Source organism: Carassius carassius, chromosome 20 (genome assembly GCF_963082965.1).
Source record: "Carassius carassius chromosome 20, fCarCar2.1, whole genome shotgun sequence".
Taxonomy (NCBI): Eukaryota; Metazoa; Chordata; class Actinopteri; order Cypriniformes; family Cyprinidae; genus Carassius; species Carassius carassius.
The window spans coordinates 13,038,280-13,066,179 of record NC_081774.1 but is presented as its reverse complement, the minus strand read 5'-3'; the positions used below and the strand labels follow the sequence as shown (position 1 = coordinate 13,066,179).

The following is a 27,900-nucleotide window of genomic DNA, read 5'->3' as shown; positions in this document are numbered from 1 at the left end:
GAAGAGTATATTTAAACAGTTACTCACTGTACATTCATATCTCTTGTAATAAATTTGTACGTAGATACATTGCAAGACACTGGAGTCTCATAATAACACTGGGAGGATTGGGGACTTTTTTCTTGACATCTGAATTATTTGAATTTGCAAAGATTCATGGAAATTACAAATCCCTTGTAATAGTTTTCTGAAGCTGCAATACATCCATTGTACAACCATGCCAATATAACAAAAATTAACAGTTCTGTAAACGCATTCCTTTCCTGACATGCACATATTTTTAAGTAATATTGGAAAGTCACAGCCATTGGAGAATACAGTACTGAAAACATCCCTAAAACAGATACTATTGCTTTTGATGGCATGGCAACATAGATGTTTTCACAGAATGATTACTGTTGTAAATATGCAAGTATCATATACAGGACATTATGTTTGCAATGTAATACCCACTCTTGCCAGCATTGCACCCAGTACATCTTTGGCCTTGACATTGTTCAAGTTCTCCCATATAGAATACATACAAAGTAGTGTATGAAACATTTTACATGACATAAAACATACTCATACTGTGGCAATATGTAAATGCCAAATAGAATAGAAGCCCTTCATACCCAATAGAGGGATTTATTAAAGTAAATCATGGTTTCTTTTGATTTAGTCAACAGTCAGTTCATAGTATGCTATCGCTATGCATTAATTAGTGTAAGGGACACAGAAATAATTAAAAGTAAACTGGGCCCATATATCATATATGTTGAACACCTCTGAGCAGTCAGCTGATCTAGGATCAGGTTATATTCACATTAAGAAGGCAAATAAAATAAAAATCCCATGTCAACAATGTTAGACTCATGAACAGCACCCCTGTGACATTAGCTGCTTAAATTACGCTCTTATTTTATATATATATATATATATATATATATATATATATATATATATATATATATATATATATATATATATATATATATATTTGTATCGGTTGCTCTGGTAACAAATGACTGCTAAATGGATGAAAAAAAACAAATGTCTTACTGAAATTTGTAGGTTTTAGTTCAGCCTTTTCTTGATAAAAGAAATATGCATGAAGTGCTCTTCTGCTTTATTGCTTAAAATAGAGAAATTATCAGATAGAACATCTTGTATACTCGAGGTCAGAAAGATTTTTTTGAATATTTTTTGAAAGAAGTCTTAAGTTTTATTAAGTATCATCAAAAATACTGTAAACAGTAATATTGTATAATATTGTAAAAATTGTGCTGCTTAATATTTTTGTGGAAACCATGATACATTTTCTTTAAATAAATAGAAAGTTTAAAAGGGCAGCATTTATAAAAAAAAAAAAGATTTTCACAACAATGTAAAAGTTTTACTGTCAATTTTAATAAATTTAATGTGCCCTTGCTGGATAAAAGTATTAATTTCTTTAAAAAGATCCCCCAAAATCTTACGGACCTAAAATTTTTTAATGGTAACATACTACTAAAAGGGATACTTTACCCCCAAAATTACAATTTTATCATTAATCACTTACCCCCATGCTGTTCCAAACCCGAAAAATCTTTGTTCGTCTTCAAAACATAATTTAACATATTTTGGAAGAAAACCAGTAAGCGTGTGACTGTTCCATAGACTGCCAAGTAAATTACACTGTCAAGGTTTAGAAAAGTATGTAAAGCATCATCAGAATAGTCCATCTGCCATCATTGGTTCAATCGTTGATTCTGTAATCAGCGTTAAATCTCTACACATGCGTGATTTCACACGTAGCAGCATTTACTACACAAAGCCATTGTTCACTGACAAGCTGTGCCAAACCACAATCATATTTTGCGCATGTTTTGCACAACTTGTAAGTGAACAACGGATCTGAATAGTAAATACTGCTACATGTGAAATCACGCATGTGTAGAGATTTAACGCTAATTACAGAACCGGCATTACTGACAAGATGCGCATTAAATATTGTGCGATATTTATCGATTCATCGATGACAGATTGACTATTCTGATGATGCTTTTCATAATTTTTGACAGTGTATTTTACGTTGCAGTCTATGTGACAGTCACAAGCCTCCTGGTTTTCATCCAAAATATCTTAAATTGTGTTCTGAAGATTAACGAAGTTTTGACGGGTTTGGAACGACATGGCGGTAAGTGATTAATGATAACATTTTCATTTTGGGGGAGGATCCCTTTAAGAATAGCGCTACTGCCACTGTTTACAAAAATCTGCAAAGTTACCATCTTCATGAAAAAAAAGCATTTGTGTTCAAAATGTAAATAATAACAGAGTATACCATGAGTCCATTTTTGGCTTGTCCTGAATCATTACGTTTATATTCTGACTATTTAGACTGGTTTGGGTAGGTACGGCTGAGGAGTAGCCCATTACCTGCGTGATTTGCCATAAACATAAACAGAGAAAAGTAGCTCCGGCAACAATGTTCTTTCGCAAGTCGCACGCAGTTCTGTTTATTAACCGCTGGAGCGGTAAAATTACTTAAATCTTAAACTGAAAAAATTCAAAGATTAAGATTACAAATGTAATATTAAGAGCAAGAAATGAAGTTTAAAGTCTGAATTTTTTTTTACAAATATATTAGTATAATATGTGTAAAGAGCACTTTTGTCATAGTACCGCACATTCGTTTACTCAACCTCAGCTTTTTAAAGCATACAGAATAAGATCATTTAGAAATGCAGAATCGGTTTAACGGTTTAATGCATTTCCTTGCTTGAACTTTTAAACATTTATACCAAGACAAGCTATTAAATCTTTAAAATAATAAATAACATTTATCTGGAACAAAACTGTCTGTCTGAGATTTTGTCCTTTGCGAGATGAGGATGGATTATGCCATATAGGCACAATGGAGGGATGTAATTAAAAATCCTTTGAACTCATAAAAAAATCGTCATGGTGAGATGATAGCAGTAATTCGACCGTCAAGATCAAATTTAACAGTTTGAGCTCATCGGAGTTTGTGCAGATACAATGCAGTATGGTGCAAGCTCTTCTCCCCAGGCCCATCACTTATTCTGAAGCCATCTTGTCATGACCTTCATGATGTAAATGTTGCGCTTTTGGACTCATTTCCCTCTTCTGGATCTCTCTTCATCTCTTTTTCTCAAGCTTTGGCCCTGTCGTCAATCTCTTTCGGTCTATTCTGGGGCCAGCTAGGCTTAGTACATAACAGCCATGGCAGTAGGGGAGGTGGATGTCCCTGACCAGTGCTTACATAATGCATCCTCAAGAAAACATGCCAACTTCTCGCAGTCTTCCTGCATGACACAAAAACAAGATAATCACACATGAAACAAAGCTATTCAGTTCATCTGAAGGGTTTAGACAGAAAATACTAAACAAGAATTGGTAACATCAAAGTTTTTCATTCCTTGCCACAGTTTCCTTGGCTTGCACTAGAGAACTAAAGATGTATTACGTACAATGTTTTTTATGTAATTATTTGCATTCTATTGATTTCACAGTTAAACTGCTAAGGTTGGGTGATATGCCCCAACACATAAATTGCAAAAAAAAAAAAAAAAACCTTTAATTACAGGTTTCATGTGGTTTTCACTGCACAAATAAATAACTCCAACTTACAAGTACTATAATTATATCAACTTTACTCACATACATTCAGTATACTCATGTAAAATAATACATAACAATCAACTGCTTGATTTTTTTTATACTATTGCAAAATATTGTAAATTATATTATTGCTTTGTGATATATTAAAGTTGGATAATACATCTAACCTTACCTACATACATAAAGTACACTCACATAAAGTGATATATACTATATAAGAAATTTCAACTGCTTGAATGTTTATATGATCGCAAAATGTGAACTATATTATCACCTAGCTCTTATCTTCTCAAATTCGACTAAAAGGCATGAAGCAGCCTGATGGTTAGAAGATCTTGTGCTTACCTCACTGATGAAAGCATGGTGAACCAACTCACTAGCCAAATCTTTGGGGGTGTCAGCTGAAAAAAAAAAAGTTTATTTACTTTTACAAACATCTCATATATTCTCATTTTTAAATCTCAAAAAATAAATGGAACAAGAACACATTTGAATGTTTTAAAATGGACTTACATGGCAAAACATCACAGCTAAGCTGCCGGTGAAGCCGGTCATCCATTTTTAAAAAGAGAGAGAGCTACAGAGAAACAAAGGATAGATGATGCACAATGTCCACAGCTTTTTATGTGAAGAAGCCAAGCTGAACTACATGCCAAAAAAACGTAACTCACATGACTCCTTGTGCCTTCCTCATTTGCTTCCAAATTACAGTGGATCTGGACAACCTGTATGAAAATGATTTGAGGATTTGGTTATTTAATGCCTCTTTTCTGTTACACAAATCAAATACAACAGGTTTTTAAGAGGATAGAGTGTCATGGATTATTAAAAAAGTAAGTAAAATACTGCTTGTACATGGATGAGATACATTAATCACCATATCTGGGAAACATTTAAACAAGACATCAGTATCAGATCTGCACACACTTTCCATCAGTCTGCAACATTTGTTAGACAACTAATATTTTGTTCAAAAACAACTATGCAGAGTTTATAATGAATTGTGAATCTGTGCATTGTTTATTTACACAAACCGTGTGAACAAATTGATTGGCGCACTTGAATAAGTCTTTCCCAAAGCTTTGTTTGAGGCATAGCATCACTACTTGGGATTAGTAACTCTCAATACTGTTGTTTCGAACACAAATCTTATTCTAACCTTTCTGGTTTCAGTCTCCTGTGGTTCTGGGGTTGGGGTCTTCACAGTCTCCATCTGTTCCTGTGACAAAGAAAGTGCGCGGGGGATAGGATGCGGTCGCTGGGAAGCAAAGTTCATGAGGGGATATATGCCGTTCCTGTTCATGCAGAAGAAGAAATGTTTCAAATGCTCAAGCATGGACTCAAAAAATCTAAGATCAGCTGATGTGACAGCTCTGTGACTCACTTCACATCCTCAAGGAATTTGTCCAGCTCCAGAGGAGAAACATGAGAGTACCTTGAAAAAATAATGAGAAGGACGTCAGAGGAAAGTGGGAAACAATCAGAGAAGAGAATCAGAAACTTCCTATTTAGTTTGAGAAACTCACTTTAGATGGACTCCAGGTCGGTCACGGTGATTAATCTCTGCCATGACGCCGTTAGGGTCAAAAGATTTTGTTTTCTCTTCCACACAATTCTCAGGAAGGAGATCTGGAAAAAATTTAAATAAGTTTAAGACATAAACTAAAGAGAAATGGAAATGTGAAGGAGCAATAATTTCCCTTAGCTTAAATGGGCCATAAATAATATTTCTGTCATGTCTAAGATCAAAATTAAAGTGTTTTGACTCTGAGGAGTGGGAAGGGAGGAACAGTGTTTTCCATGTGCCACTTACACTGGTTATTGATAAAGCAGTGCGCAGCAAGCAGTTTTAAGGAGTGGACCTCAAATAACACTCTGTGGAACAGCAGGTCATGAGCTGTAGGTCTCGTCTTGGCTTCTGTGAGCACACACGACTGGATAAATTCCTGTCCGTGTAAACGATGAAGGCAATAGATTAAAAATAAAAAATAAAAATGTAACAGAGCTGTATTGGTTATAAATATACGCTCAATGTCTTTTACCCTCATGAGAGGGTCCTCAAGTGAATGTCCGGCATGATCAATGGCCTCTTTAGAAACGGCGTTGTCTCCATTGGCCTGAATTTCTAGTACTGCCATCTAATGGTGAGTAAGGAAAACAAAAGGAAAAGTCATACTTAAAATGTTGTTTTTTTGGAATTATTATAATTTACCATTTTTGTTTAGTTAGACCGATAAAATAATTTTCAAACCTCTAAGGCACAGATGCCAAATGAAAATATATCAATGGCGTAGTCATCTCCAGCCACTTCAGAAAAGGAAAACGAAGAAATTTCAAGAAATTTTTGCATTTTTCTTGTATATAACAAATTATAAAGCAAAAAAACTTTTCTTTGCTCAAAAAAATAATAATAATAAAAATAACTCCTAGGTTTAAATAAAAAAGATTCAAGATATTTTCTAGATTTCTGAATTTTTTTTCAGATTGAGAAAGATGATAATATCAGACTCACTGCCATACTCTGGAGCAAAGAAATGCTGGTTCCGCACTTCATCTCGATGTTGATGCACATTGCCATGAATCGCCTCAGCAAACACTAAGGAAAACACACAGCATTCAAACTCCATTTATAACATTATTTGAATGGAAAAATCATTGCCAGTAAACATACAAGATCTCCAGCACATGGGCTAGGGTCCAAGATAAATACCCTAAAGGGGGAAGTGGGCCTTATTTTCTTTATTTATGTCTTAGATTGGTAAAGTCAAAAATAAATGTTACAATACATTACATAACTGCCAGGATTTCGGGCCAATATACGCAAAGCATTGTTTAAGGAAGGAAGGAAAAGAAAGTCTAGGTATGGTCTGTGTTTTCTTTCTGACAACATAACCAAATTCCTGTGCACATGGGATAGAGAGCTCAGAATGGACTTACCATTGACAAACAGCCTGTGCCAAACTGCAAAAGAAAGAAGAGACTTAACTTTTCTAAAAACATATTTTATGTAAAAAATTATCAAACATCAAATTGTTTCGAGTTAAACCTACAATACAAGGATTAAGAGGCTGTCAAACCTGAGCCGATCTTTATGAGGCCATTGTGCTGGATAAAGATTGTGTCACAGGTCAGGTTACCGTGGATAATGGGTGGATCACATGAATGCAAGTAACTAAAGGCAGAAATGAGAACAACATCAGTACTTGTACTCAAAGCATCCTTCAAACACACTGAAAGTTAAAAAGAAATTCCATACAAATAAACATTTAAAAACAATTTATGTATTAAAAAAAAATATTTACACAAGAAAAAAAAGTTTAAACTAGTAACATTTTCCATAAATTAAGAGAAAAAAACTTCTAGCTTTAAGGATAAAATGTGTAACTTCTGGTGTCATAAAATATAACTGCAAACATGTCTCAAACTTTTTTCCCCAAACACCCCCCTTTGTCTGTCATTGGCCAAACAAATAGACAGCCCCACCCCAAAACTCACGCCATTGGTTGAATCGGTGTTGCTATGCTGGGATGGTCAAGACGCTCAAACAAACAAAGCAATGTTTTGACAACGGCAATGAGCAACAGTGTTTACTGACTTGTAGCTGCCTCTGTATATAATATTTATTTATTTTTTACTAACACATTTCAGCTTTAACTGGACATTTTCAATTGAGTACAGATGATATGAAATCCTCAATGTCCTACCTGAGTGCAGAGAGTATCTGTGTGCACCAACGCTTCCATGCCTGAGACATAAAGGTAGCACCAGTGTGTTATGATTTTGTCATCTTTCTCCCAAAAGGTGGCATTGTTCTCTAACTTTTCTGCATACAGGTTTTCAATGGCTGTTAAACATCTCACCTTCACATTCATGGTTTTGTGGTTTTTCTTGGTCTTCTTCAAAAACTGCTTTAGACTTCCAGATGACATATATTCAGTGATAAAAATCACCTGTGTGGCACGAAATGAAAGAAAACGTGAATGTCCGAATTTAGGTTAAAGTTCACAAGAGGCGTTCATTTCTACCACGCTTCTCGTGTCTCACCCTCGCTCTGCTCTCTCTCATGTCCAACCAGTACTTGTGAAACTTCACAATGTTCGGATGCTCCACCTGCATCAGGTTCTCAAACATCTCCCTTATCCGCTCCTGTATTAACAAAAAGTACATCCACTCTTGGTTTCACATTTCAAGCGTCCTTTCTGTCACCACCATTCCAGCACGATGACATGATGCCAATACAGTAACATTTCACAGATGTTTGTGGTGCAGCATACTAAGTATCCCACCCATAACACTGATGTCGGAAACAAGCATGGTCCTACCTCAAAGGATTTGAAAACCTTCTTGTCTGAAAACTGCACTTCGTTCCACACCACCTCCACCCCCTCTTCAGTGTCCATGGCCAAGTATGCACTCTCAATGCCTGGGACATTTCCCTGACTGACCTTAAACCAGAAAAAAGGAAGAAAGAAGAAAGCATGGAAAGTGAGTTTAGCCCTCCAGACACATACAAAGTACCATTTAGTCTGTGATATCTGCAATATTTACTTCTCATTGCACAACTTTTTAACAGTGATATTTTAGTATCCACTTCTTAGTATTGTTAGTACAGGAAATTAGTATTTCTGTGAAGGAGAAGAAGGTCACCCCCCTCTTCTCCGCCCCCTTGCTCCACAACTCTCCCATAATGCACAATTGCGGTTTGGGCTGTTCAGAGCAAGCGTGACAACACAGACTTTGAATGGCCTGTACACTCTTGTCTGTATTTTTTTTTTTTGCAATGCTGTAAATAAAGCTCGAAAGACAGACACTTTTAGCTCACCAAACACTTTAAGTCTCCACCTTTTTTTTTTTTTGGAAAGAACCAGTCATTTTATTATCACAACTGTTTTAAAGAAAACAAACCCAGGCCCAATGTTTTCAGATTTTTATTTTCTATATTTATAGGCTGAATTTGCTCCCCTCCCGCTGATTGGTGAACTGAAGCTATGTGTTTTGGAGACAGACACAACATGTTCTAGTCACGCTGAGATGCAGCTGCCTTCTAAAAGGCCTTGGATTTCACTTTATCTCAGATTCAGAAATATATGTCTATAAACTGATAATACTGTTTCTTATGCTTCAAACAAAGAGGTTTTTAATTGGTCAGGGCATTCAAGCATAATAAAATAAAAGCAGAACAAGGTTTCAATGTCGGTAAAGTTTACTAGGCTAAACAGTATCAAGTCAAGTAGTAAATGTGCATGATTAATTATAATATCCCAAAGTCTAATTCTATGAAGGTATTTGTTTTGATATTTTTACACTGACTGTCAATTGCCAGTGTGTCCCAGGCTCAGAGGTTAAATATTAGTGGCCATTAAAGCCATACTCCACCCCAAAAGAAAAATGTTGTCATTTATCACTCTTACGCTTACAAAAAGTATTCTCGTCGCTTCATAACATTACGATTGAACCACTGATGGCAGATGGACTATTCTGACGATGTCTTTCATACTTTTCTGGAACTTGACAGTGTAACTTGGCAGTCTATGGGACCCGGTTTTCATCCAAAATATCATAAATTGTGTTCCAAAGATGAACAAAGCTTTTACGGGTTTGGAACGACATGAGGGTAAGTGAATAATCACAACATTTTCATTTTGGGATGGAATATACCAATAAAAAGGACTGACTGATATAAAAATCAACCTCAGGACAACAGTTAAACAACTTTTATGACAAATTTTACTAATAATGGCTGAGCAGAGCAAAGCTTGGTTATGCAAGTCAGCGAACACAAGGACACTAAAAGCATGTACAGTTACATTTGGAGTTAATTAATTCCCTAGATGCCACACAGACAGACAAGGAATGTCTTTGAATACAAATAAAAAATGTTCCATTTCCTCTGAAAACTAGACGGTGTCCTTCTAACCAGCCGGTGTCTCCAAATGATGTTTGATCTCAGGCAGCTGAGCCTGGCTAATATTGTACCTCAATGACCTTGTTCAAACTATATGTAACCATGGTTGTTGACATAAGAACATAACTAAAACTGTAATGCTATTTTAAGACTACATCATTTAAAAGTGTTTTTTTTTTTAATTTTATTCAGAACCAGTTACAAAATAATGGATTTTCAGTTCTGCACCACAATACTTTTGAATATACTGGTTATTTTAAGTGAAATAAAATAAGTGTGGTCCACTTAAGAGTCCTAAAACATCTTGTGGATAAAAAAGCCCATTGATATGCATCATGTCGAATGAAGTAAGCTGCTGTCAATATAATGTAGCTGTGGTGTTTAGTTCTTGGTTTCTGGTCCCTCTTGAGTGGTTGTTTGTAAAGAATGTTTGGAGAATAAGTTGTTAGAAACTCTTAAATACCAAATAACAGGGAACACTGTGCCCATAAAACCAGCCGATATCATCTCACACACAGTGCTTCGAAATCCGTTCTGACATAAACCCACACAGCAGCTTTGCCAATCAAAACAAACATTACAATCTTCATTTCCTGCCCTTTTATCCCCTATCCTGCGTCTGTCACAGATACACTTCCAGGGGTATTGCCTCTTCCTGCAAAATGTATGAAATCTAATAAGTTCTTCTACTGTGGAACTGCTTTCATTTCTGGAAACCTAACTGTGCATGCTTAATTTTCCCTTATACATTCTATCAAACATCTCTGAGGATGAACATAGAGAAAATGTGAATGGACTGGCATGCATACCTGGATCAATCTGCACTTTATATGCAGGAAAAGCTTTCCAGATATACAGTTATCATCACGAATGATGCTTGATTTCAGCATGCTAACCCTAGATGCCTTCTGGGCCCCTCAGACACAACTAAAAGTCTTAGCCGATCTCTATGGGGTGGCTATCTTTTGTGATGGAGAATGGTGACCTGAAGCAACAGTTTTAACTGACATACAGGAGAAACTTGTGTGTGTACTTTGCTGTGATGTTGGAACAAAATAGTTTGTGTAACACACACTTAGCTGGATAGAGACCCAATTCCAGATGTAAAAACAATCAACCCTTGTGAGCTAAACTGCCAGTGTCATTCAAGACCACCAGTACAGCCTCAAGGCACCCTACTTAGGGGTCTGGAGGTGGAGATGAACACATGACATGACATGAAATTACAGGAAAGAGATACAAACGTGTTGCTCAGCATTCTTGTGGTAAAGTTCTTTAAAAGAATTAGGAGTTGCCTAAGATGAGCAGAAATGCTGATATTTCCATCTGTTTTTCATCTATGGAAATGAAAAACAAGGCACTTCAATCTGCAGAGTGTTTCATGCTATCAATTTATGAGGTGTCAGACATTTTTAGAAATGGCTTACCGTAATTATTATTTAAAGTCATTCCACAGACATAAATAGTATGTATATATATATATATATATATATATATATATATATATATATATATATATATATATACAGTTTGCATCGCGTCAATTTAAAAAAATAAATAAAAATAGGGCTGCCCTTAAAAACCACTGCTCAAGAGTTAATGAATCTAAATAAATTTTGAAATCTGTATTAATACCCAGCCCACTTTTACACTTGTCTGACCAATTAACACAATTATTCACCGTTTATCAATGTACATTGTGAAATATTTTGAAAGTCTTACCAGTATTACTAGCTAACCCAGTGTTAAATATGAACAGGTAACACAGAGTTGCATTAATCCTGGATTAAAAACGATTTACCATCAAGCTAGTGGAAAATAGAAATAGTCTGGATGAACTAAATCACAAACACAGGACAAGCAAAAAACCCACAGGTCTTCAGGAAACGTGCCTAAATCTGTTATCAGTTTGACCTTCCTGAGATTGACACACTTGGCAGATACTCAAAAGGAGTGCTCAACATGACAATCCTATGAGTAAAGTGTCACACTCATCAAGATTTCATTGCATTCTCTAAAAGCTCAAGCTCAATTGTGTAACTTTTCCCAAAGAAAGAGTGCTGACAGAGGTGTTGTATTTTCAGCTCTTGCCTCAGGGCATCTCTCTCCCAAAGCACTCAACCTTTTATCTTGCATTCACGTATGAAATAAAGAGTTGGCAAAATCAGCATTAAGAGATGAATAGCTCTGCTGTTGGGTAAACCGAGCAAAGTAGGTGTGTTTGTGAAAGTTGGAGGATGAAATGTAAGCCAGGAATTTAAGGAGTCTAAGGCAGGTCTACAGTGGCGCTCTTTTGTAAATATGTGCTCAGTTGCTGTTTGTGATTGGCAGAACATAGTATTGTTCTGTGCACCAGAAGCCCAAATTCAGGCCAGTGGTGACTAATGAACCATTTTTTTTTTTTATATAAACCGGAACATTTTAAAAGCTACATCAGGTCAAGTGCACCACTGGGTTTGAATATGACTGACACTTTTGAAGTGAGGGACTGCCACAGCAGGCTTGTAGGATCGAAGTCTGCTGCATTTAAAGATTTGAGAGATCTGACTTTGAATGAGAGGTTAATGCAATGAAGGATCAATGCTGATGGACTTGGAAGGATCATAAACAAAGAACAGTGCAATATGTAGCAGGTGGCGAAATCATATGAATTAGTAAAAAGAGAAGCAGAGTGAAGGACGATAAGAGGAATATAAACAAAGAGCATTATAGAATAAAACCATGATGTGATGTCCACGCAAAAGAGTGTTAGTCACCATACTGACGACTCATGAATGCCCTGCATTGTGATGATGGAGATGTGGGAAGCCATGGTGTGAACGGACTGAAAGCTTTTTTCTCCTCTTCTAGCGGTTCTTTTTCTTCCTCTAAATAGCTTCCTGCGCAAAGTTGGGAGAACCGGTATTTTCCAGCGCTGTTCCAAGAGAGAAACACCTGCAGCAACCAAACCAAAACGATCTAGCTTCGATAAGATAAACAAGTAGTTTATACCTAACTCTTTGAATAGTTGAAGGATCAACCTGAATACAACAATCACCATTATCAGACACAATCTTGTCTTAAAAAAAAAAAGTAAACTTAATTTCAGTCCTAGTGATAAGTGAATGGAGAGCCGTTTACAAGAGTGACATAAATGTGTGTATATATGTGTAAATCACAAATATCTTGTGACGTTCTGAAAAAATAAATAAAAGAAAAATGCTTAAAAGTGCCATAGAATGCATTGATACAATATTTTAAATAGTTTTCTGATGTTGCCAGAGTGTGTATGTAAAGTTTTATCTCAAAATACCCCACAAATAATTTTTTATAGCTTGTTGAAATTGCCACTTTCAGGGTGTGAGCCAAAACACGCTGTTTTTGTTTTTGTCCCCTTTAAATGAAAATGAGCTGGTGCCCCCATCTCCCTTTTCAGATGAGTGCAGAGATTCAGGAGCTCATGCTCGCGGACATACCACCAGTGTTACGGTTTAACTAGTGGTGACCGTGTTACTGACCTCACATTGCTTCCAAATGCAATTTTTAACTACCACATTGCTATTTATGATCATTCTGGTAGCATGTGAAGGCAGCATTAGTGAAAAAAGGTAGACAACAGTAGCTTTAGCAACATTAGCCTTACAGAGAAAGATAAAAGATAAAAGGGCGGGAGCAAGATAAAACGGTTTCTGCTCAATTATCACAACATGGATTGTACTGTGTCTTTTGCGACGGCGTCGAAAGCGTCTTATTATATTGTACTCTCTGTATCTCTCTCTATATAAATATACACCCTAAGCAATAAAAAATTATAAAACATGTCCTCATTCAAATGTACCATATGTTCCTGTTTCCACTGACACTGCGAACCATGCAGCTTCTTTTATATTTTATTTTTATAATCTTTTAAATATGTATTATATAAAATAGGACGCTGCGCTACAGCTTCCTTCATTTTTGAATTTCTGTACAGAGAGGTCACGCGTGAGGTATCGATCTTCTACTGGTCCCACATCTTCACGTGACGAGAATTTGCAGGTCAGAGTTCACCAAACTTGAACTTTGGAACGCAGCGAAATGCACATTTTTTCGCACGAGCTTGCGTTTCTGGTCTGACGCATTCGCATGCCTATGAATGGAAGTCAATGGAACGAATAGTGCAGTGTGACCGCCCCATCAGGGGCTGTTTATATGCTAATAGGGCAGGTGCGTCACAAATGGGCGGGGTTCCCCAAGTATGACGTCATAGCAGTAAGAAATCTGGAGAGTTTATGATTTATTGGGAATATAAAACAATGAGTGAGTGGATTTTTACCATTATGGGCTGTTGGTTTTCACACACTGTGGCCACACAACTGTGTTCAAACACCTTATAAAAGTGATTTTTGCATTCTATGACACCTTTAAATAAAACATGCACACACACACACACACACACACACACACACACACAGTGGCACAGTGTAATCTTTAGGCTATATGTATGAAAAATTCCTGGTCAATAGCTGCTCGAATATCTGCTCAATGCCAGCTCTTTAGAAGTACATGATGAAATATCAAGGTCAAGCAAACTTAAAAAAACATTCACTTACAAATCAAAAATTATAAATAGCTTATAAATTAATACATTTTTTAGTGGAACAAAACTTCAAAATGTACATTCAGATTTCTATTATTTTTTTCCAAAGGCTTTTAAAGATGTTATTAATTTAAAAAAATCTATTATTTGAACACAATTTGATATTTCCAGGACCATGGAAACTGTGTAAAAATTGTCATCTTATAAATCATACATTATGGACGAAAGCTGAATGCTGGATGAAATTCTAGCTAAATCTTGTATCTGTGAAATCTGACAGTTCTGGTCTAGTTACTGCTAGTCAGTCACATGAGATTCATTTGGGATTCTCAGAGCATGAGTGAGCTGAGATACTCAAGCTGTCATCAAAAGCTAATTCTACAGTATAACACATGACACTGATAAGTTCATACAACCTATCATTGTCATCAAATGTCTCAATTAAAATCTCTGAATAGATGCATTGTCTCGACTGACTGAAGAAGCAAGGAAGATTACTCTTGCACAATTAACCAGACCAACTGCTGAGGGAAATAGTGAATCTAATACGGTAATTCAAAGCAAAAAAATAAATAAATAAAATGCAGTTCTGAATTTGAAACAGACAGATGGAATTAAATTTGTGATTTCTAATGTGACACAAAAAGTTAAATTTTACACTGAATTCACAAAAGAGTAAATAGTGATACTGAAAACCTTGTAGCTTAGAAATACAATAGGTCTTAAAACAATTTCTATACCAGAGGTCTTGAACAGGGGATCTGCGACATCCTTCCAAAACTGTTACTGACTTTCTTCTGCAGCAGCAGAACACAGGAGAAGATATTTTGACCAAAAAAAAAAACCATCTTTTTTGGCCATACAATAAGCCAATGGGGTCAAATCAATGCTGTTTGGACCTGAACATATTCAAAGTATCTTCTTTTGCATAACGTAGAAGAAAGCAAGCCATACAGGTTTGGAACGACAAAAGTTCAGGATAAGAACATTTTTATTTTCAGGTCAACTATCCTTCTAAGATAATATCAACTAGAAATGCTTCAGCAAACGTTTTATTGTCCACTCCAGATTAAAATAATTAAAATATAATATACGAGTATACAAAATAAACCTCTAAAACAAGAGATTCTTTTAACTAGGGATGTGCACGGATAGTCGAACATTCGAATATTCGTTCTGCTCTAATTATTCGATAAATAAAAATGATATTCGAATTTCGCAAAAAAAAAAGAAAAAAAAAAGTTCACAATAAAACCTAATTTGGTCACTTTCTGTGATTCTCCACGGCACATTTGAAGGTGTATGCAAGCAAAAAATAATTAATGAATGATTAAGGGGCCATTCACATATCGCGCCTAATAAGGCGTGGAAAAGGCTATGCTTGCTGCTTTCTCCTTTCCAAAGCGCTCGGGCAGAAGCGCTCCTGAAGCGACGCGTTCTCTCCATGAAGACGGAAATTTCAGCAAAGGTTAAATGGATTTGCAGCACAAAAAAAATCGCTTTCAGTAGCTCTGCTACTAAATTTGTTTCAAAATGGCAATCCATATACAGCTATGATCAGCTGTTCCTTCATCTTGGCTGAGCTTTCAACGTTGTTACAGGAAAGGATGAAGCTGAATGTTTAGTTCTTGTCACATGACCTGCGGTGCGCTTGCGGCAATCAGAATGTTAAGATGTTTTAACTCGATGCTGTTCGGATGCGCCTGGAAAAAACGGGACCGCGTCGCACCGCGTGCGCATCGCGACCGCGTCGCTTCCATTATGAGCGCGCATACCGCGCGCCTACATTGGAAATAACGAACTTGAGCATGCAAAAGTCGCGATATGTGAACGCCCCCTAAAAGAACTGCGGTCTTCTAGTACTTCAAATATGCCGTGGAGAATCACAGAAAGTGATCCAAGTACATTGTTGCAGCATCTCTCAAGCAACGAATAAACACCGCGAACTTGGAGAATGCAGTGAAAACTCCTCTTCTCGCGTCTGCCCTAGACCCTCGGCACAAACATCTCAGGTTTCTCGATGAAAACATGAGAGAAGTAAGAAAAAAAACTTTTTTGAACATTATCAGAACATTTTCCTTGATGCGAGTGGTGCGGATGCAGTCGCCACGATGAAGAAGATGCAATGCCCACTCGTCCGAAAAGGCTGAGCCAGTTCTCCAGCGATGATTACAGAGAGTCCAGCCGAGACGACTGGGAACAGTTCTTTCTGGAGCCATGTATTCCACCAGATGAGGATCCCATTCGGTGGTGAAACGAAAACACGAAGCGCTTCACAAAACGTATTCGCTTAGCACACCGTTATTTGTGAGTCCCGCCAATGTCTGTGCCCAATCATGTACATGCCCGTATTTCTTAACAAGAACATTTGAAACAATAGAAAAAAAAAGCAAAAAAGATTTGCTGACAGTTTAAAAGTTAAGTGTAAGCTACATTCTGTACAATAGCCTAATTGCTGCAGGCTGCTTTACGTTTTTTCTTTGTACACTTTTTTTTTTTTGCTTTTAATCTGTACTTTTGTTTGTTTGCACGCATTGTTAAAGGTTTTCAGCTACAAAACACGATGTGTAATGTTCAAGCTTATTGTAAGCTTGTTCAAAATGACGAAAACAAATGTTGCTGAAAAATAACGTCTGACTCATTAAACTTAATTTAAATAAACGAATATTCGAATATTCATTTTTTGTGAGCTCAAATATTCGAATGTGATATTTGTGGAAAACGCCCATCCCTACTTTGAACACTGTGATGCTTTGGAAAAGTGCAATCAAAATGAATTTTTTTTTTTTTTTTGCCAATTATTTATACATTGGCTTTTCTTGTTTTTTTTTTTAATGGGCAAAAGAACAACAAAAACCATTGTTTAATATTGAAGTGAATTACTCTAAATCCTCTCCTAAATCCTACCAACCACTAACACTCTGGCTGTCACAGGAAACCAACTCTGCCAGTCTTCTGGGACTTGGAGTTCTTTGAAAGAGGTTAGCAGTTGGCACGATCTTCTAGAGCCCAATGCCAAACACAAATCAGAGAGGGGCTTTGAAAGCCATCTTGATAATATAGTCTGTTAAAGAAAGATGAGCAGTTGTCAGAATAAGAAGACCAACATTACTGCTTTCCTAGAATCTGGACAAATGAACATGCAATGAGAGTGAGAGAGAATACCATATGGATGGCTTAATGCAGTGAGACAGATGGCGCTCGCTGGTTTTGCTTTACACTGGCCATTAGCCAAGGCACACTCTCTCTCTCTCTCTCTCTCTCTCTCCCCCTCTCTCTCTCCCCCTCTCTCTCTCACATACCAATAAATCTGCGGTTCCTTTCCACTGGGTTAATTAGTGTAAATGCATTACCACCACCTTTAATAATAATAATACCAGTACAATCACACCAGGAGTGGGCAGCATGATCAAAATCTTATATATTTGCACACAGTTACCTCAAATAATTTTCTGTTAATGAACTACTTTGATATTATTTGGCAACGGTAGCCACCAATGCATGGGTGAAGCTATTGGCAGCAGCTATTTACACTACTGCTAAACAGTTTACTTTGTGCCAGAAAATACCAACACATAACACCTTGGTGTAAAAACAGTAAATTATACTAAATAGTACATATAAATGATACCATTTAGATTGTTATGCTATGTGTTATGCTTGTTGAATTCTTTGAGCAATAGTGGGCTTGGGGTGAAATTAGCCTTTACCAACAATCTGCTGTCACTCTGCCATAAACAAAGCAAAGAGGAAAAGCTAAAAACATCAGATTTCTGTTTGATCTGTAAATCAAGAGTTATGTGAATCATAATAGCAGTGTTATCCAAAATGTGAAAGTTTGCATGAAATAAAGTGGTCAGCACCCAAAGTTTTTCTTCACCTAGATCATTTCCACATCTAATCCCGAGATGCACAGGAACATTTTGTTCGCTTTCTTAAAAGTTGCTCTGCTGAGCAATTTTTCCTCTAGTCTCGCTATGAGGGCCTCCAGAAGAAAGGTTTACTTCTTTGACAAGAGACAATGACAAAAGACTTGTGGAATAACAGTGAAAAATGCAAACTACCCTTAAAGGCTTATTCACCTTTAAGACCTCAAGCAAGTAGCATTTTTCACAGACGCTTGTGGAATTTGTCAGTATGAGGACATAACTGAAAATAGCTCAATGCAAAAAAGTGTTCTTAAGATACTGCATGTTATATATGGAATTACATTTGCTTCAATAAAAATGAAACTTTATAAAAATGAACCTAACTTTTTCAGAAACTATCAAAAATATGTCATTACAAAAGAAGGAAAACACAATGAAAATGAAAAAAATTAAGTCGCACAAATTTAACAGGCACTTCAAATATGCTTCATTCTTTGTTAATGTTTTTCAAAGATTCGTTTTCACTAATCGTGGATTCTGAATGCATTGCCAAAGATTTCACTAGTGCTTCGTAATTTTTCGTTTGGTGTTTTGACACAAACTTCTCGTGGGGGCGGGCTTAACAGTGATCTACTCTGATTGGATAGTGAGCCTTTGATGGACAGGTGCTCTCTGACCGGGAAGTACAGACACCACTCAGCGGCGCGCATATTGGAAAGCTCTCGCGATGATTTATATTAACTAATATGTAAATAATATTTGACCTTCGATCGTCTCAGTCTGTAAAGATAAGTTCTCGGGAGACACAGAGCGCCATCATCTTCCTCCTCCGCTTGTTCAAGGCAGCTTGAAGTAAGCTTGTGTTACTGAATGACAATAATAACCCGCAACAAACTGTTGCACACTGTAACATGAAAAACTTGTATCGATGTTATTGGTTACTTCAGTAACACAAGCTTACTTCAAGCTGCCTTGAAGGACAAGCGGAGAAGGAAGATGACGTCGCTCTGTGTCTCTCCTGAGAGCTCATCTTTACAGACTGAGACGATCGAAGGTCAAATATTATTTACATATTTAGTAATATAAGGCACGACGTATTGCATACAAATCACCGCAAGAGCTTTTTTTTTTTTTTTTATTAATGCAGAGAACAAAAACATACAAAAGTATAAACATGCATCACATAATATCAACCACAAAAAAAAACCCACCAACAACAACAAAGAATAAAATAGAACTAAAAAGGGACAAAATCTAAACAACATTACACAAGGAGAACAAAGGCAGAGCAATTCTAACAGTCCTTATAGCTTTTTTTATGAGTAGATACTGAGATTACATTCAAATAGTTTTCCATTTCGTTTAGGAAAACAGAGAAGACAGGTTTACAGTTGGAGAATTTGCATTTCTGAATGAAATTTGCTTAGGAAAAAAATTAAATTAATAACAAAACTGATATTTTCGTTTGTGGAGTCGGAGTCATAATACCCAAATATAATGTTTTTCATATGTACTGAGAAGCCTGGCAAAATCTTACACTTGACAAACACTTCAAAATCAACCCAAAGTTTCTGAGTGTAGTGACATGACCAAAATAAGTTTACCATAGTTTCTTCAGAACTCGAACAAAGAGCATGTAAGATCAATGTCAGATTTAAATCTTTGTATAAACTTCTTTACAGGGTAGAACCTGTGTATGAGCTTAAAAGAATTTTCTTTCCCTTTGTCTGTGAAAAATAATTTTTGCGGTAGAGACCAGATTTAATCACCGCGAGAGGTTTCCAATATGCGCGCCACTGAGTGGCGTTTGTACTTCCTGGTCTGGGAGCACCTGTCCATCAAAAGCTCACTATCCAATCAGAGTAGATCACTGTTAAGCCCGCCCCCATGATAGGTCTGTGTCAAAACACCAAACGAAAAACTGTGAAGCGTAAGCGAAATCTGTGGCAATGAATTCAGAATCCACGATTAGCGAAAAAGAATCTTTGAAAAACATTAACAAAGAATGAAGCATATTTGAAGTGCCTGTTAAATTTGTGCGACTGAGTTATTTTTTTTTTTTTCATTTTCATTGTGTTTTTCTTCTTTTGTAATGGCATATTTTTGATAGTTTCTGAAAAAGTTACGTTCAGTTTTATAAACTTTCGTTAATTTTTATTAAAGCAAATGTAATTCTATAGTTATAAGAAACTGATAATTTATATAATAAATAATTAGAAACTGACACAGATTTTTGCAGATTCCGATTTTCTTTCTAAGAACTATAAATGAAAGCATATATAAACAAAAATTTACTTTTCTTCAAAGAAAATTTGTATTTTCAAAATTTCCAGAGTGACAGGATCTTTCTTTCACTAAACATCTCTCAAAAAATAAAAGTGCTCTGTGACTGGAAAGTAGAAGAAATACCAATTAACTAAAAAATTAGTTGCTTTATAAAACAACTTCATAAATTGATTTTTCTCTTTTTTACTTGTCAAAAGATCCTATGAATGAACAAAACTGAAGTGTACAGTACTCTTCCAAATAATAATAGTGCAGTAAGTGGGTAATAAATGTTGTTAGCATATGTATTGGCAAAATGCAAAATTACTTTTGTGTCTTCTTCACTCACAGACAGTAAAAAACTTCCACACCAACGACATGTTTGCATGGAGCTGTGAACGTCACGGCTGCGCTCGCGCTCACAGCCGCATGTAGAGGGATCGGCTGAAGATCTTTTTGATTACCAATCAGGGCAGATCATGCAGAAAATCTTTCGATTCCAATCCCTGGCCAATCGATCAGTGCATCTCTATTTTGAATGCTTCTATTATTGTTTATATGATAGATAGTATCTGTATCACATACATTCATATTAGCCATGGCCCAAAAAAATAAAAATAAAAATAAAAAAGTTTTGCTTCAAGACTAGATTTTTTTTTTCCAAGACTCAAATGTAATTGTATAATGTATTGTATTATGTGTTTGTGTGTGTAGATATATTTTGAACATGCTAAAATTTATAATTATGATTATATACAGCATTATAAAGTGCTATTTTTTCCCCACATCAACCTACACAAAACGAGCTGATTTATATTATTAAATAGGCATGGTTATATGGTTAGTTGCATTTCATTATTTGAATTTACCATTCAGACAGATCAGAAGAGGCTTCTGGCAATTTTTTTGTCACTATCCATCAGTGCAAAACCACAGTGCCAAAGCAAATTGATGGAACAAAATGCTACTATGCAATTTCCTATTGCATTGCCTTCTCAAAGTAAGTGAAATATCCAGGAAAGTAATCAAGGTTCACGAGAACAGCATCATGAGACCAGTGGATTGGCAAGGTTAATCCACTGGCCACATGAATTTAAAGACCACATCTACTATGTCTTATCATTCCTTTTGGTGTGTGAGGGTCAGAGACAGAAAGACACAGGGAGGGAGACTGAGACAGAGGTGTTACATGGTGCATGCTGAGCAGAATGACTAAGTGTATGCAGATTTGTGTCAATGAGGGTGCCTGTACCTTTAAGCTGGTTGTAAATGCAGGCACAGCCATGAAAAGCACTTCCCTCTGGGAATATTTAACAGTCACAGATCTAACTGTTAGAACATTTAATTAGCATTGCTCATTAAACACAGAGACTAGGTGAACTTTAGTCCTACTGAGCCTCCTCACAGGGTAATTATTCTTTTCCTTTACTGATGTCCTTTGTAAAAGTGATGATGTCTGGGCTTTTTTTAGTCTCTGAGATGTGGCTCATTTAGTTCAGACAAGAAACCTGCTATCTGCTGAGATTTTTACCTTATCTGTCTTAAAGCGCTTTCAATCAATTTTCCATTGACTGTGTAATATGTAATACAGCACAACCTTGGAAAAGGATTTAATTATTGCATGGTTTAATTTTTCAATCTCACATTATGCAACAGTCTGTTTGGAATTATTATTGTTAAAAAAATAACTGTGCTGTCATCTGCAGCCAAATCACAGCCTATTCAGATACCCAGTAGAACAGCACAACTGTATATGTTGCTTATTTATCTCCCATCATGCATTAATTCTTCTGATGAAATTGTTCAAATAGGTTTATTAAGTCTTCTGAGAAACAGCAAAACGTTGGAAAACAGTTACATAACAAAAGTGTTCAAGAGCTATGCCAAGCTGGCCGTGATCGCAGAAATCGCTCCAATAATGACTCTATTCTGCCTTCTCAGTTACAGCTAAACTCGAAAATGTGCCAATTCATTTCTGCTGCTTCACATGTCACAACAGATTACTGATAAAAAGAAAGTTAAAATAAAAGCGAATTGAACCCAACAATGGTTTGATTAGCACTTATCTGTATGTGTCATTCCTATGTGAAAAATAATACACTACTGCAAGAAAACATCGCTCACCCATCTGAGTCATTTTCACTTCGAGTTTCTCATTCACACACACGTGCTTGCTGCAAATTAAGTTTAGGGGACGAACCGTGGTAAACATCTGCTCAAAAACTCTGAGGTGGTTTCCCAAAGGAATTAATTTTTTTATTTATTTAAAAAAAATAAAAAAATAAAAGGAATTTGATGCTAAAATTGTTTATTAAAAGCAAAATATGAATTCTAAACGTTATGCATGTCTTCAGAAACATCTCAGAAGCATAAGGGCCTCACATCAAGGCCTATATCTATGACAACACTTAAGATATAGTTTTAAAAATTGTATATTTAAAAATAACAGTATAGTCTACTACAACTGCAATAGCACAGGAGAACAATAACATTGCAATCACAATTTTATTTCATTTTAAATGTGATATTAGAGACCTAAATAGGCTCATTTTCCAACTCCCCTTGAGTTAAGTTTTAACATTTTTGAATCCATTCAGCCGCTCTCTGGGTCTGACGGTAGCAATTTTAGCTTAGTTTAGCATAGATCATTGAATCGGATTAGACCGTTAGCATCTCACTCAAAAATGGCCAAAGAGTTTCGATATTTTTCCTATTTAAAACTTGACTCTTTTGTAGTTACATTGTGTACTAAGACTCGACGGAAAATGAAAATTTGTGATTTACTAGGCCAATATGGCTAGGAACTATACTCTCATTCTGGCGTAACAATCAAGGAACTTTGCTGCCGTATCATGGTTGCAGCAGGCACAATGATGTTACACAGAGCCTGAAAATGAAGAGTCAAGTTTTAAATAGGAAAAATATTGAAACTCTTTGGTCATTTTTGAGCGAGAAGCTAACGGTCTAATCAGATTCAATGATCTATGCTAAGCTAAGCTAAAAGTACTACCGCCAGACCCAGAGATCGGCTGAATGGATTCGAAAACTGTAAAACTAATCTGTTTAACTCTAGGGGAGTTGGAAAATGAGCCCATTTTCAAAGGGGTGTGCTACAATCTTTCTGCAAATTAAGTCTTTATTTTTCATTGATTAACATTTGGTAGTTCTCAATTTTTTATTTAGGCAATCCTAATGTCACAAGGTTAAAACTGACGAAACCAACAATAATGCAAGTGTTTTGCAACTACCCAAAAAAACTCCCAACATTACAGCTTCTTACAATCAGAGTGCACACTGAAACAACCTGCAGAACAGAAGCTGGGACGCATGATCCAGGTCTCTCCATTTAAATGTCAGAGTCATAGAGGAAAGAAAACATCACCACACCACCGCAAACAAAACTTTCACTCTTGTTGTACAAGCAGTCAGTCCTCATCTTAGCCTGTGTTTTGGCAACATTTAACAAGACTGACGCAATAAGAGAGCAGGCCACATACTAATAACATTCTTGTTGCTTACAGGCTATTCACGAGAAGGAAATTATTGCTTGTGCTCCAGCCACTTTGCCCCACTGTTTTTATCCAATTTTGCATCTTTATTGCTTCTCACAATCAAGTGTCATGGAAAAAGAACACATGAATCACCCCCTCTTGAAACTCAACCTTGACCTCTGAGAAACAGGAATTTCAAACTATTTGTTTGGCTGTGCTTTTTTTTTTTTGCTTATCTTAAAAGTTTGAATTAATTTACTGTTACACAGTAAACCCAAAAGTTGTCAAACAAAAATAACCAAACTGTCCTCATAAAAATTACTTAAAATATCAAAACATTTCTTGATAAGTACTTCCTTAGAGAAAGACATGCAATAACTAGTCCACTTTACTTGAGTCAAATAAGTTGCTTTACAAGCTACTTGGAAATCAATCGGTTTGCATACTTCTAAAAAGTAAAAATCAACCAATTAAGTTTTACACTTTAGGTGGGAGGGGTTGGCTAAAGCGTTATTTAATTAGCATTAATATACATACGAAAAGTGTTTCACAGTTAACACTACGAGTAGTGTGTATGGTTAAAAAACAAGTTTATAAGGTTCCAGTGTCATGTAAGATAGATATGCTGAACGTGTGCCAATACTGATAAGCTGTATCTGTGATATACTGTATCTGTGACTTATCTCAAAGAAAATCGAGCTCTTAACTGCTTCAACACAAGGAGTGGGCTGACACGAACACGCCCCTTTTATCTCATAAAACAAGAATATGAATAAACCTTTGGTTAAAAAAAGCAACTTATACTCATGCGCTGTATGTGTGTGCGTGTGTATTTGGATGCATGTGCATGGGGGAGGGTCAAAATGTTTACATTAAATATTTTACGAAAACTGCATTAAACACGTTTGAAATGCTGTTAAATGTCATTAAAACTCATATTCTAGTTATTAGAGCAGATGTGCATCGATTAACGTGTTGCTTTTTCAGATATACTACAGTTTTATCGCGGAAAATCACTGTAAACTCTCCATGTGGATAGAAACCAACAGGACTGGTTTATCGCGAAGATACCCACAAACACACTATACTATGCGTTTGCATTTGCAGAGCCCTTTAAATGTTTTAATAACAGTTAAATACACATTCATCTCATGCAGTCGTCGTCTTTACAAAAAAAATGACAGCAATGCTTCACGTGCCCATTAGCCTCTAGACGTAACGTTACCTGTTCCCGTCGCTTCTGCCAGCGGCCGCAGGGGCTTTCCTCCAAGATTTCACTCTCATCTTCACTCTCCTCCTCTTTCCCCCCGGGCCCCGATATGTTCTCTGGAACGGACATGGTCATTTTACCCTCCCGTGCTACTTTGACTGCTCCTTTAAGACCAACTGAGCACGCAGGACCCCCTGAGGCTTGCTGCAACGTTGTAGCTCCAAACGTGTTTCATTGACGAATATCGCTGGTCACGATTTCAAGTTTTACAGTTTAGTCGTCAGACGCATAGCCTATAAATACGAAAAGCGTTTTTAAAGCGACGTAAAATATTCAGTGCTATAGTGAATTTAATCCCATCCTTAAGGATTCTCAGAAAAACGGTTAGGCTCCGGATAGCGGACAGTCTCGTACGTGAGAGACGTGGGTCTCTGGACACTCAGTCGTAGTCCACCCTAAACATACTGAGTGTACTAAAGAGCCCGACCTACAGACATCATTTCGTCTCAGTCCAGCTTTTCATACTGGCTGGAGCGTTCAGAATTTCCTCTTTTTAAAATGCTACCGTAAAGCTTAGACAATATGCACAGTGATCTACTGCCTTGTGTCATAAAACAATTCAGTGCATGTCATACTCATCCCCAGTCGTAATTTACACAATGCAAAGGGGGATTTGTCTATTAAAAATAGCCTATATATTATAATAACTTAGACTTCATCAAGTCAAGACTTGCATGAGTGTTGCAACTAGTATTTAAATTGAGTGACAGGGTTTAGGCATGTGTGAAAACCTTCCCCATCCTCTTAATACCCTTTCTCGGATCACATACAGTGGCCTCAAAATCTATTTGGGGACTTAAGAAACACTTAATTAATAATTACCCAGCTGAAAAACAGCTAAACCCAGCCTAAACTTGTAGGCTGGACTTTAAGCTGGAAGCAGCTGGTTTTAGCTGGACTCCCCATCTGGCCAGACTGGTCAAGCTGGTTTTAGCTGGTTGTTCCAGTCTGACCAGCTAAGGAAGAGGCCAAAACCCCTCTAAAACCAGCCTGCTGACCAGCTTTCACCAACTACACTCTTAAAAAGGATGTGTTTAAGACAACACAAAAGCTGTTTCTTAACACACCTCTAGTTAAGGACAACACATTTTGTTACTTTTAACACAACCAATGTGTTATTCCTACTAATTTCTACACACTAATGTGTTATAGTTACACAATTTGTGTCAATTATGTACACAAATTGACGTATTAAAATAGATAACACAAAAAATGTGTTAAAATTTAACATCCTTTTTGAGAGTGTTAGACCAGGCTAGATGACCAGCTAAAACCAACCAACCAGCTTAGGGTGATTTTAGCAGGTTTTTTTTTCATCAGGGTATTTACCAGTTTTTCAAACCAAATAGCATTTACTTCTATTTTGTAAAGAAATATAGTACATAAATATAGTAGTTTTTAATTAACATATATGAAAATACTCACTATTAACCACATTATTAATCAGATACCATGAATCAGATATTCTTTGAGATCATCTTCAATTCTGTTTCTTAGAAAAGCACTTCTACTAAATTCTCCCTGGGGTAACGGCTCTGAAAAACTTTTTTCCTGTCAGTTCATGCCTGCCAGAATGACTGCCTGTTCTCGGTTTATTTTTGTAAATAGAATTCATAACGTCCAGTCTTCTGTAAGTGGATATTTTGTGCCACCTGCTGGTAACAAGTTTGTAGTTTGTGGTTTGTAGTTACAAATGAATATCTAATAAAACACTAATATTTAACACATGCTTATCTAACATGGGTACTAGTGTTGGTTGTGTGTTCACGTGTACGAGCTGTAGTTTTTGTCACCCTAACAGGAATAAGTCCTTTACAATAATTAAGAGTAAACAATAAAGATCCATTCATGGAACTCATTAATTCAAATGTCTATCATAAAACAGTCATCTAGCCACACTAGTCACATACAGCTCTGAAGATGTGTTGGAGAAAACTAGAATATGGAGAACCTGAGAAGAGTCACAGACAACCAACTTGACTGTTTCAAAACCAGTTTTCTGTGTCACGAACTTCTGCATTGCTTGGACACAAAACACAGTGAAGGGCACAAGTCAGAGTGTCCTGCAGTCCATCAGGGCTTACAAAAGAATTTCCAGGAGGTGTTTTTTTATTTTTATTTTTTTATGTTAGCAAAAGCATGACAACAATCTGCTCTGTTTTTGAGTGTTCCTGGCCTGAGAATGAGCTTATTTATATTATTAATTTTATTATTATTTTTATTCTATATGAAGTAATTACGTTATGAGCACCCACAGTTTCAGGAGTAGTAGTGATAAATTTGATATGTCATAATTTTATTAAAAGGAAACAGTGAGGTAACTATGTTAAATTGCAGATCTATGTTAAGAACATTCTATTTATTTAAGAATAGTCTATTAATTTTAGCTTAGAGTTTTCTAATTGCAGAAAACTCTAAGCTAAAAACTTTCACTACTACTGTATTTAGTAGAACTCTTAGCGGTAAGATCATTTTGTTTGTGAATATGGACTCTGATTTCATCATCTCCTGTCTGTCTAGAATGACATGAAACTGAACAAACTGAGACAGACTAAATCTAGAAGAACTGTGGCAAAGTCTCCAAGATGATTCAAGAGACCTACCTGCAAGCTAAAATTGTATAGCCTAACTTAACTAATTTACACAACAATCAGATACTTGTGTGACTGAAAAAACCCTTCGTTTTATAGTCCAAACATGTTATAACTCATCTGTCCTTTGCTTTATACTAGCTAAATACTGACCTAAAAGACTATCTTTATATAGCAGAAACTGTAGCCTAGTATATTCGAATTCAGCCAGTATCTTCTTGTCACGTGGATTTCTGTGAGGGACTGTAGTCTGGTTTGTAGTCTAAACTCAACATAAGCCGTGATGTACATGTGAATCACACGAATAAGACCAGTACATCCATATAAATCTTTTTAGAGCTGTAT

At 36.3% G+C, this 27,900-nt stretch overlaps 1 protein-coding gene across 1 annotated transcript; it reads right to left on the bottom strand.

Annotated features, from left to right (window-relative positions):
- Window positions 1-2,713: 2,713 nt before the first annotated feature.
- nrbp2a (nuclear receptor binding protein 2a) lies at window positions 2,714-25,436 on the bottom strand. Its single transcript, XM_059501682.1, has 18 exons — window positions 24,920-25,436; window positions 7,929-8,051; window positions 7,651-7,752; window positions 7,467-7,556; window positions 7,311-7,351; window positions 6,684-6,778; window positions 6,544-6,567; window positions 6,119-6,202; window positions 5,858-5,913; window positions 5,649-5,744; window positions 5,420-5,552; window positions 5,133-5,235; window positions 4,991-5,041; window positions 4,766-4,901; window positions 4,278-4,331; window positions 4,120-4,183; window positions 3,952-4,007; window positions 2,714-3,290 (listed from the first exon to the last, which is right to left on the bottom strand). The coding sequence occupies exons 1-18, from the start codon at window positions 25,037-25,039 to the stop codon at window positions 3,192-3,194; spliced, it is 1,527 nt and encodes a 508-aa protein (XP_059357665.1). The 5' UTR covers window positions 25,040-25,436; the 3' UTR covers window positions 2,714-3,191.
- Between the last annotated feature and the right edge of the window lie 2,464 nt (window positions 25,437-27,900).

What these genes read in the sequence shown, in the direction of transcription:
- nrbp2a (XM_059501682.1), bottom strand. Translation starts at nt 25,039, where the DNA reads ATGACCATGTCCGTTCCAGAGAACATATCGGGGCCCGGGGGGAAAGAG. An exon ending in AAATTCCTTGAGGATGTGAA is followed by an intron (nt 4,902 to 4,990) that starts GTGAGTCACAGA and finishes CTGCATGAACAG; the next exon opens with GAACGGCATATATCCCCTCA. An exon ending in AGGAGACTGAAACCAGAAAG is followed by an intron (nt 4,332 to 4,765) that starts GTTAGAATAAGA and finishes ATTTTCATACAG; the next exon opens with GTTGTCCAGATCCACTGTAA.